Genomic DNA, 11,834 nt, shown 5'->3' with positions numbered 1-11,834 from the left:
CCCCTACTGGGGATCGAGCCCGCAACCTGGGCATGTGCCCATGACTGGAAACGAACCTGGGATCCTTCAGTCCACAGAACAATGCTCTGTCCACTGAGCCAAACTGGCTAGGGCCCATACTTTCTTTAATAAGTTTCTATTTATTGGACATTTTAAATTTTTCTAATTTGTTATTGTTGTTTTTGTTGCTATTACAAGCTTGCTCCTTTGAACATCCCTATAGCTAAATTTTTGCAGATATGTTCCTCCAAATAAAATAGCCAAATAAAAGGCAAAACTGGCTAGGGCCCATACTTTCTTTAATAAGTTTCTATTTATTGGACATTTTAAATTTTTCTAATTTGTTATTGTTGTTTTTGTTGCTATTACAAGCTTGCTCCTTTGAACATCCCTATAGCTAAATTTTTGCAGATATGTTCCTCCAAATAAAATAGCCAAATAAAAGGCAAAACCTTTTAAGACATTTGACACATATTATTAAATCTCTTCAAAAAAAAAGTTTGTACGAATTTATGCTTTTATGATCATGCCTGTTTCACTGTATTCTTACCTATTCTGGATATTATTATTATCATCATTATCATCACCAATTTGGTAGGTGAGGCAATCTTTCATTTGTATTGTTCCTTTACAAATCATTCTTCAAAAGCAAAATAAATACTAGTAAAAGAGATAAAATCTAGAATTATTTTTTTCTTCTTTTGTTTTGTACTCAAAAAATATATTACCCTCTTCTGTTTTGTTTTAATTTTTAAAATCTGGAATTGAGTTATAATTTATAAGACACTGTCCCATTTTAAAGTTATTAAATTCCAATGAACATACTGAATTTGTTTTAAACTGAAAAGAAGATACTCAATAAGGCTTCATCAATTTATTATCCTATATAATAAAGTGGTAACATGCAAATTGACCATCACGCCCTCACAAGATGGCTGCCTATGACCAGGACGGCAGGGGGCTTAGTGAGGGATGACTAAACGACTGAACAGCAGGCTGCGTGGGGTGACCAGTCTGGCAGGGTGGTTACTAAGGGATGAACAAACAACTGAACAGCAGGCTGCATGAGCCAACCAGGCCAGCGGGGGGGGTGGGGAGCCGTGAGGGGTGACCAAGCTGGCAGGGGGGTGCAGTTGGGGTGACCAGGCTGGCAGGGGGGGAAGTTGGAGGTGATTAGGCTGGCAGGGGGGGCAGTGAGGGGCGACTAGGCTGGTGGGGAGCGGGCAGTTAGGAGCGACCAGGCTGGCAGAGAGAGGGCAGTTGGGGGCAATCAGGCCGACACACAGAGGCAGTGAAGGGCGATCAGGCCGGTGGAGGGAGGGGGCAGTTAGGGGCGACCAGGCAGGCAGGCAGGTGAGCAATTAGGAGCCAGCAGTCCAGGATTGTGAGAGGGTTGTCCCTGGAGGGGTCCCAGATTGGAGAGGGTGCAGGCTGGGCTGAGGGGGGCTCTCCATGCACGAATTTCGTGCACCAGGCCTCTAATTTCATATAATTTTCAAATGTCAGGAAACATTCTTCTTCTTTTGATTTTTTTAAATATTAAAAAATGTAAAAAGAGGGTGCATTTGGGGGCGACCTGGCCAGCAGTGAGGGGCAGATAGGGGTGACCAGGCTGGCAGGGGTGGGCAGTTAGGGGCCATTAGGCCAGCACACAGAGGCAGTGAGGGGCGATCAGGCCGGCGGGATGGGGTGGGCGGCAGTTAGGCAGGCAGGTGAGCTCGGGGGGGGGGGGCAGCAGTTAGGCAGGCAGGCAGGTGAGCTATTAGGAGCCAGTGATCCAGAATTGTGAGAGGGATGTCCAACTGCTAGTTTAGGTTGAGCCAGTGGTCCAGAATTGTGAGAGGGATGTCCAACTAACTGCTAGTTTAGGTCCAATCCCCGGGATTGGGCCTAAACCAGCAGTCAGACATCCCCCGAGGGGGTCCCAGATTGGAGAGGGTGCAGGCTGGGCTGAGGAGACGCCCCCTACTCCCAGATTGGAGAGGGTGCAGGCTGGGCTGAGGAGACGTGCCCACCCCCCACCCCCCGGACAAATTTCATGCACCGGGCCTCTAGTTATAAATAATATCTTTGTCAAAATTAGGCAATAGGCAGGATATCATACTAAACAGCATGAGCTTCTGATAATTAAAGGCACACATAAAGCATAAAAGGCACACATATATACAGATCATTTTCCTAAATCATAGAATTAATGCAAAACTTTGTCTCATTAGAGAATCATATAAATGGCAGTCTGTACCTTTACAATATGCCACTATTACGTGTCATCCCACTAAAAACCTGTGCTGTCATACAGGCAGTCAGTGCCTGGCTATTTTAAAAACACTTTATCAGCGACATGCTTTATCAGTGACAAGAGAATTTGAACTACTGGTCATTAAACGGTCAAATGGTGGTATGGTGTTTGTTGTTGTTTTCTGAAAAGAGCAAGAAGGGTATGTTTTGGGGGCTGAAAAAGACTACTAATATTTAGAGGAACAATTCCACAATTGAATTAATGTTCTTTCCCAAAACATAAATTTTTATTTAATTTTGTTTTTATATTACTCTTCATGCAGACACATTTTAACTTGTTCATACCCTGTTGCCTTAGTTGATCTATATTAGATTCTGTTTCCCATGGCAGGCCATTCTCATTTTTTTCTGCTCTATTTCTATTCTTGTTTAAAATGTGCCCTATTGGTTCGTTGATTATTAACAAACCCATAATGTTAAACTTTTACTTAAATGGTATCTGTCATGTTTCACACTTGGTTAATTGGGTAGAATTCTCACACCAAGCAATCAAATGATCTGTACAGCTGAATGCAAAGGAAAAAAAACATAAAAATAAAACTTCAGGAACCTCCATGAGTTCATACCCACACACCACCTGCCTTTGGCCTCAAAATTAGCCCTGCTTTTTTCCCACCTTTTGTCCATTTGGATGTAATCTTTCAATCTATTCTGATCCTACTCTGACCTGGAGTCTATCTTGATTTAAGATATCTCCTCAATCAGTTCTTCCCTCTGGGCAGAAACCCTGGATATACAGTAGGTCAAGGTAAAGGGTACATTGAGAAGCAGTAACTGTGGTGTGTGGACTCCACTTTCTCCCTCTCCCAAGTCCTCCCAGCTCCTGAGATAGGATTTTCTTACTTGAGACAGCAGTAAGGGGCAGAAACTATGATACATATACTATCCCTAATAGTCAGTATTTTGAACAAAAGAATAGTGTCACAGGGTTCCAAGAACATACTTACAGATGGATATGAATATTTTGTAATCACAAATGTATATTTTGACAATCACAGTATTTTATATATTTTGTTTTTTTAATTATGACTTGTTTTAGGACAGATTCAGTCTCACTCTCTAAAACAGTGAGATTCTGTACAATCCCTTCACACATTAGCAATATTAAACCACATCCTTAATGAGCTTGAAACTCTATATTACTTCAACAATTAAGACTGCTATGTGCTTTTAAGAGTCTGAGTCATTCTGGAGTCCAAAATTGGAAAATCTTGTGAAACAGTATAATACTAGGCTTTTCATTTGACATCACTGGTAGAAAACAGAGCTGAGGAAAAGCTTCTGTCCACACTGAGTGTAAGGCACCTTCCCTTCCTGGTCTGTTAAACTCCACTGTCCTTTATTGAAAGTTTCTGCATCTGTTTCAGGTCACCTACTTCTAATCAGGTGGCTTTACATGTAATTGATTTTTATTATAACATTATTTCTTTTGAAGGAAAGAGCTAGAATAATTAAAACTCTTAATTTTACTTATTATGTGATTTGCAGAATTTCTTTGGCCCTGAGTTTGTGAAAATGACGATAGAACCTTTTGTATCTTTGGATTTGCCACGATCTATCCTTGTAAGTAATAAAACCAATTTGTATCACTCTTAGAAAATAATTTCAGTAATGATTTGAAGGGAAAAAAAACAGTTGAAATTCTTACAAAGTTTACTTTAATAGATGCCATTCTTTTTCCTTTTTTTTTTCCCAATTGTAGACAAAGAAAGGGAAGAATGAGGATAACCGAAGAAAAGTAAATGTAATGCTTCTGAGTGGGCAGAGGTTGGAACTGACTTGTGATACCAAAACCATATGTAAAGATGTGTTTGATATGGTTGTGGCCCATATTGGCTTGGTGGAACATCATTTGTTTGCTTTAGCTGTCCTCAAAGGTACCAAAATTTTTAAATTCAAGTTGCAATATGAAAACTTGGCAACAATTTGACTGACCTGTTATGCCCAACCTTGCTTTGAGAATAGTAATTACATAAACATTCAGCAGGGAGGAGTAGGATTCTAGGAACTCCCTTCCTTCTTCTAACTAGGTGCATTGTTTTTGTTTTTTGTTTTCTTCCTTTTAATCCTCACCCAAGGATATTTTTCCATTGATTTTTAGAGAGAGTAGAAGAGAGAGGGAAAGACAGAGAGAAACACATGGATTGGTTGCCTCCTGCACGAGCCAACAACCAGGGCCCAGGCTGGCGACGAGCCTGCAACCAAGGTTTGTGCCCATGGCTGGACTCGAACCCAGAACCCTTCAGTCATAGGCCGATACTCTATCTACTGAGCAAAACCAGCTAGGACAAGATGCATTGTTTTAGTGGCTGTGTCTTTTTTGTATCTTCTGCACTTGATCATGAAGATTTTTCTTTGGCTTTTGGCTATATAAAAATGGATTTTAATTGTTATATTTTGAGGACCATTATATATGTCAATTGCCTGCATATGTATTCTAGAACTTAGTATCCTGCTAATAGGACTATATAGCAGGACCCTATTTCGGAATCTTCACTTCAGCTTCTTTAGCCTACTATCCTAAAATATACAGTGTCTTTATAAGTGTTGCTGGTGGATGACTGAAAATATGACTTCACATATTTTCTCCTCATCTGAGCCACTTTCACATCTATAGTGGCCTCAGAGCACAGCTTCATTGGAAGTCGCTCCTGGTTGTCAATTAGAATTTCCATAGCAATAAGAAGCCCTTTGCAGTTGGGCTTAATAAGTCTCTTTAAATTGTTATGTTTATAAATTGCTCTTTAATATTTTAGATTCCTGTTTACTTCAGAATTTATCTTAGAAAGCTTAGACAACAAAGTACCATAAATTATAATTGAAGGATCAAACCATCCTGAAACCCTGCCAGATCAGGATAAGAGAAATATTTCTTTTAATTCAGTTTATTGAATTCTTGTCTTAAAAACTAATAGTCCATTTTGTAGTCATCCAGTAAATATTCAGTTAGTGCCAATTGGTTTTCTGTCACTTTACTAATTACAATTAGTGCTAAACAGATAATACTAATTAAAGATATTCAATTAATTAAAATTTATATAATATACCTAAATTTCTTAAACATTCTGGATAAGTCAAATTTTAGTGAATAATCTATTATTTGGAGAGGCTCAATAATACTTAAGTGATGATTTAAAAAAAATAACTCTGGCCAGTTTTGCTCAGTGGTTAGAGTATCACCCCTCTTACTGAAGGGTCATGGGTTCCATTCCCAGTCCAGGGCATGAACCTTAGTTGCAGGTTCGCTCCCTGCCCCCAGTTGGGGGCTAGAGTCAACTAGTCGATGTGTCTCTCTCACATTGATGTTTTTCTTTCCCCTTCTCTTCCTTCCCTTTCACGCTCTCTAAAAACTCAATGGAAAAGAATATCCTTGGGTGAGGATTAAAACAAATAATAATAATAAAATAAATTTTTTAAATGATGACTGCTCTTCCTAGATTTCAGCTGGTAGCTCAATTCCTGTATAAATAATAAAAGCCTAATATGAAAATTGTCCCCTTGACTGTGAGTTCGACCAGGGTGCGGAGCCGACCAGCCAACTGCCCACAGCCCCTTCCCCCAGCTGCCTCCCCCCCCATCGGCTCTCCCCACCCCGATCAGGGGCAGGGCCAGCCAGCCAACCTCCTGTGTCTCCTTACCCTGGCAGTGCATGAATTCGTGCACCAGGCCTCTAGTAATAAATAATAACTAATGTTTATTGAATGCTTACCATGTGTCTCACACTTTACCAAGTATTTGATATCCATTATGTGATGTGATCCCTACAACAGCCTTATAAAGTAGGAATTGCAGGAAATGGCACTATCCTCATTTTACAGACAAGAAAATTGATGTCTAGAGAGGTTAAATTTATTCATTATTACATAGATAGTAAATGATGTGGCCAGAAGTTGAATCCAGGTCTATCTGTCTTCAGACCCCTCATTCTTTTTTTTTTTTTGTGGTTGTTAATCCTCACCCGAGGATATCTTTTCCATTGATTTTTAGAGAGAATGGAAAGGAGGGAGTGGGAAGAGAGAGAGAAACATTGATGGGAGAGAGAGAAAAACATCGATGTGAGAGGGACACATGAATTGGTTGCCTCCTGCACCCAACTGGGGCCAGGGATTGAACCTGCAACTAAGGTACATGCCCTTGACCAGAATTGAACCTGAGATCCTTTGATGCATAGGCCAACACTCTAACCACTGAATCACACCCATTAGGGCAAGACCCCTCATTCTTTTTTTAACTATATTAATTACAGGGAGGAAGGGAGAGGCAGAGAGAGAGATAGAAACATCAATGATGAGAGAGAATTATTGATCGGCTGCCTCCTGACATCCCCCACTGGGGATTGAGGCCACAACCCAGGCATGTGCCCTTAACCAGAATCAAACCCGGGACCCTTCAGTCCACAGGCTGACGCTCTAGCCACTGAGCAAAGCCGGCCAGGGCAAGACCCCTCATTCTTAAAAGACTAAGCCATATTGCCTCAGAGCACCCTGTCATAATTCTTCATAATTTTATTTTATTCAATATTTCTTTTATCTGAATGTTTTCTTATTTTGTTTTAGATAATGAATATTTCTTCATGGATCCTGATTTAAAATTAACCAAAGTGGCCCCAGAGGGATGGAAAGAAGAACCGAAGAAAAAGAACAAAGCCACTGTTAATTTTACTTTGTTTTTCCGAATTAAATTTTTCATGGATGATGTTAGTCTAATCCAGTGAGTACGCAAGAGTTTCTATTTTTCTCTTCTTGACCCCTGGGTTTTTGACCTGTTAATTTACTGATACTGAACTATTTGATCTGATCAATGATAATGTTTCCTTTATCATAAAAGAAATAATTTCTTCAACATTGTTTATTCAATAATTGTGGCTTAAAAGCTTTATTATAAACTGTCTTGGAAACTATACTTATCTGCCAATAATACAAATTACCTCAAGATTGAGGATAAAGCCCAGATGTCTTGTGTTTGTATTTATTTTCCAGACATTCTCTGACCTGTCACCAGTATTATCTTCAGTTGCGAAAAGATATCTTGGAGGAGAGAATGCACTGTGATGATGAGACCTCTTTACTGTTGGCCTCCTTGGCTCTCCAGGCTGAGTATGGAGATTATCAGCCAGAGGTGGGAAATTTTTTTTCTCCAGGACCACTTTTGCATTAGTTTTCTTATTCTCAGCATAAATAAAGACTAAACCTAGTTGAGGTGTTTGCTGTTTAGATCTAGAGATTTTTGAGGCTAGTTTGGTACTTCAAAATGACCAAGTTCCCCATGTACTTTGGTTATATACAATCATACACTGTGGGGCTTCCTTCCTTCCTTCCTTCCTTCGGTCTATCTTTTTTTTAAATTAGCCTATTTCAGAGTTTCGGGCTATCTAACATTTACCCTTTTCCCAATTTCTACCTGGTAGATACTAGACACAGAGTTACCAGTCAAATCTGGATCAAAGGGATCTTCTACTTTCCACATGGATCCATGCAGTAATGGGCTGAGAGCCCAGCAGAGTTCACTGTATGGAGAATAGATGTTAAAGCCCAAATATTCTAGAATTTAAGTGGATTTAAGAGGGAGCAAGAGACTAAACCACTCAAGCAGCATCCTACAGAACATTAACCCTATAGTGACATTTGGCTCGCCTCAAGTTTTCCAATCAGTTCAGTCATACTACCTCACTGAATAAAAGAGAGAGAGAGACGGATGCATTTCCTTTAAAACTCACTTCTCAGAGAGAAGTATAAATAGAGGCATCTTATCTCTTGGTTGAGGCAAGAACTTTTGAGTAGGAGGAAAAGGGCAAACAGAATTGCTTACAAAAACATTCTCCTTTCTAGGTTCATGGTGTGTCTTATTTTAGACTGGAGCATTATTTGCCTCCCAGAGTGATGGAGAAACTTGATTTGTCCTATATTAAAGAAGAGTTGCCCAAATTGCATAATACCTATGCAGGAGCTTCTGAAAAAGAGACGGAGTCAGAATTTTTAAAGGTAAGTACACAAGATTATAGTGATAAGCTTTGTATCTGTTTCAAAGTAAGCAAGATGCCAATAAATGATACTATGAATTATATCATTTTATTTATTCCTGACTAAAATCATGGTATTTTAATTCTTTTGTAAATGAGGGAACTGAGACTCAAAAAGGAAATGTAATGTTCCCAAAGTGAATGGCTATTATGTGGGGTAAAACTGTGATTTGAACCTGTATCTATCTGTCTCTGGATTCCATGTTTCATGCTTTTTATGTCCCATCTATGAAATCTTTGTCTAACCCACAGTGACAAAGAGTTTCTAAGTTTTATAGTTTAGCTCCTATATGTAAATCTGTGGTTCATTTTTGGGTTAATTTTCATATATTGGGTGTAATAAGGATTGAGATTCATTTTCTTGGCGTGTGAATATTCAATTGTTTTAGCAACATTTGTTGAAAAGACTATCCTTTCTGTATTAAACTACATTGGTACAAGTTCTGTATCTTTTTGTCACCTCTTAGCAAGGTGTATGGTATTGTTCCAACAGGTCTGCCAAAGACTGACAGAATATGGAGTTCATTTTCACCGGGTGCACCCTGAGAAAAAGTCACAAACTGGAATATTACTAGGAGTCTGTTCTAAAGGTGTCCTTGTATTTGAGGTTCACAATGGAGTTCGAACATTGGTCCTTCGCTTTCCATGGAGGGAAACCAAGAAGATTTCATTTTCAGTATGTCTAATTTAACCCCATTTGATTATATTTTTAAATAGGCGTTCTCAATTTCAAATGTAACATATTAATTGACTTTACCTAAATTTAAAACCTTGTCATTCAGTAGGACTAATATGCCTTAATATTTTGTATTTCACTCTTCTTTCTTAGCTGTAGGAAGTATTATTGAGGTTTGTTTTTGGTTTTCTCAGGAAGTGATTTAAAAAACAATATTAGACATTCCTAGCTGGTTATATGCTCAATTAACTTTAGTTAAATTGCAACCTAGTTGACTTTTCTGTTAATTCAGAACTTATTCTAGGGCATTAATTTCTCACATGGAGAAACCCCTTTAATGTATTTAAGATAGATAACTATCTTAACCACAGTGAACTTTGTCTTGCCCAATAATAGGCCCCTCACAGCAACTATCTGAATCTCAGTGGTCTAGAGATTTACTTGATTTTATGAACTAATCCCAGAACTTTCTGCAGTTTTAAGTTTTAGTGTATATTCTCTATAGACATAAAGTTAGAAAAGTATATTTAGAAAATCACGTTTATGAAAGATAGTGAGCTATAAAGGCGTATTTTTATTCTGAACATTGAAAAGCAATTGGCAAACCCCAGAGATGAATCAGAAATATATTCAGGTATTTGTTTTTCTAATGATATTCAGGAACTACTGACATCTTTAGTTTATGTTTGAGCAGAAATATAGTCTCACCCAACAATGTTTATAAAAATATCAATAACAAGGCCCCAACTGACTCTGAATAATCTTCAACCTAGAGATTTTTGAGATCAATTATAGACCTAATTGTTAGTTGATTGGTTTCCTCTGAAACCTGGTAAACTAAGATTACCAGGTGATATGTTCAACTGGTAAGCCCAGACCATCCTCATCTTCTCAAGATGGTCAAGACCAGAAACTTACCTGGATTTCTAACGAATTAAACTGTTTCACAAATATTGTACCAACCTTGCATCCCCGGAATAAATCCCACTTGATCATAGTGTATGATCTTTTTAATGTATTGCTAATACATGCAGTTTGCTAATATTTAGTTGCAGATTTTAGCATCTATGTTCATCAGGGATATTGGCCTATAGTTTCCCTTTCTTTGTAGTGTCTTTCTCTGGTTTTGGAATTAGTATAACATTGGCCTCATAAAAAGAGCTTGGAAGTCTTTCCTCCTATTGAATTTTTTTTGGAATAGTTTGAGGATAGGGTGTTAGTTCTTCTTTGGGTGTTTGGTAAAATACACCTGTGAAGCCATCCGGTCCAAGACTTATGTTTGCTGGGAGTTTTTTATTTTATTTTATTACTACTTCGATTTCATTAGTTGTAATCAGTCTATTCAGGTTTTCTAATTCTTCCTGATTTACTTTTGGAATATTGTATGTTTCTAGAAATTTGTCCATTTTGTCCAGGTTGTCCAATTTGTTGGCATATAACTGTTCATAATATTTTCTTACGATCCTCTGTATTTCTGTGGTGTCAGTTGTTACTCCTCTTTCATGTCTGTCTTTGTTTATTTGGGTTCACTCTCTTATTTTTCTTGATGAGTCTGGTTAAAGATTCATCAGTTTAGTTTATCTTTTCAAAAAGCCAGTTCTTGGTTTCATTGATCTTTTGTATGTTTTTTTTTCCAGTCTCTATGTCATTTATTTACACTCTGATCTTTATGATTTCCTTCCTTCTACTTACTCTGGGCTTTGTTTATTGTGTTTTGGTTTTTTTTCTAGTTCTTTTAGGTTGTAGGTTTAGATTGTTTATTTGAGGTAGGCCTATAAAGCTATGAACTTCCCTTTCAGGACTGCTTTCTCTGTGTCTCATAGATTTGGGGTTGTTGTGTGTTCATTTTAATTTGTTTCCAGGTCATTTTTAATTTCTTCCTTGATCTCATTGTTAACCCATTCATTGTTTAATAACATGCTGTTTAGTCTTCATGTGTTTTAACGTTTTTCAGTTTTTTTTATTGTAATTGATTTCTACTTTCATACCATTGTGGTCAGAGAATTGCTTCATGTGATTTCAATCTTCTTGAATTTGTTAAGACTTATTTTGTGTCCTACCACGTGGTCTGTCTTTAGAATGTTCCATGTGTACTTGAGAAGGATGTATATGCCGCTGCTTTGAGATGAAATGGTCTGTAAATATCAATTAAATCCTGCTGATCCAGTGTGTCATTTAAGGTTTCTATTGCCTTGTTGATTTTTTTGTCTGGAAGATCGCTCCATTGATGACAGTGAGGTGTTAAAATCTTCTACTATGATTGTATTGCTGTCGTTCTCTCTCTTAATTTCCACCAAGATTTTCTTTATATATTTAGGTGCTCCTATGTTGGGTGTATATATGTTTACAAAGGTTACAACCGCTCACTGGATTCATCGCTTTAGTATTATGTAGTGACCTCTTTATCTCTTGTTAATGGCCTTTGTTTTGAAGTGCATTTTGTCAATGTATAAGTGTTGCTACTCCAGCTTTTTGTTTGTTTGTTTCCATTTGCATGGAATAATTCCTTTCCATCTCTTCACTTTCAGTCTGTGTATTTGTTTGTTCTGAGGCTGATTTCTTGTAGGCAGCATATACAGTGGAACCTCATTTCCCAAACTTAATTCGTTTGGAAGGCTGTTCAAAAACCAAATCATATTTTCCCATTAGAAATAATTTAAATGAAATTCATCCATTCCAGACCCCCAAATGATTCCCTGTTTTAACCTTTCTTATATACAGTACATGTCTACTATTTAATCTGTAAATAAACACTTTAAAAACAAAAAGGACATGAAATGTAAATGAAAATTTAACAAAAAGGAAATGAAATGTACAGTAAAAAAATCAAAATATAATAAT

General features: G+C 37.8%; 1 protein-coding gene across 11 annotated transcripts in view; it reads left to right on the top strand.

The window, feature by feature from the left end:
• The window catches only part of PTPN13 (protein tyrosine phosphatase, non-receptor type 13 (APO-1/CD95 (Fas)-associated phosphatase)), a 155,488-nt gene that overhangs the window by 66,395 nt on the left and 77,259 nt on the right, over window positions 1-11,834 (top strand). For all 11 annotated transcript variants that reach the window (XM_014545968.1, XM_014545964.1, XM_005874096.2 and 8 more), the window contains 6 exons: window positions 3,787-3,861; window positions 4,001-4,175; window positions 6,855-7,008; window positions 7,278-7,416; window positions 8,127-8,279; window positions 8,811-8,993. In XM_014545968.1, coding sequence (XP_014401454.1) covers window positions 3,787-3,861; window positions 4,001-4,175; window positions 6,855-7,008; window positions 7,278-7,416; window positions 8,127-8,279; window positions 8,811-8,993 — 879 coding nt within the window. The remainder of the gene's footprint in view (window positions 1-3,786; window positions 3,862-4,000; window positions 4,176-6,854; window positions 7,009-7,277; window positions 7,417-8,126; window positions 8,280-8,810; window positions 8,994-11,834) is intronic.

Source organism: Myotis brandtii, unplaced genomic scaffold (genome assembly GCF_000412655.1).
Source record: "Myotis brandtii unplaced genomic scaffold, ASM41265v1 scaffold424, whole genome shotgun sequence".
NCBI lineage: Eukaryota > Metazoa > Chordata > Mammalia > Chiroptera > Vespertilionidae > Myotis > Myotis brandtii.
The sequence above is the reverse complement of the archived record's forward strand: the minus strand, read 5'-3'. Positions and strand labels throughout refer to the sequence as shown.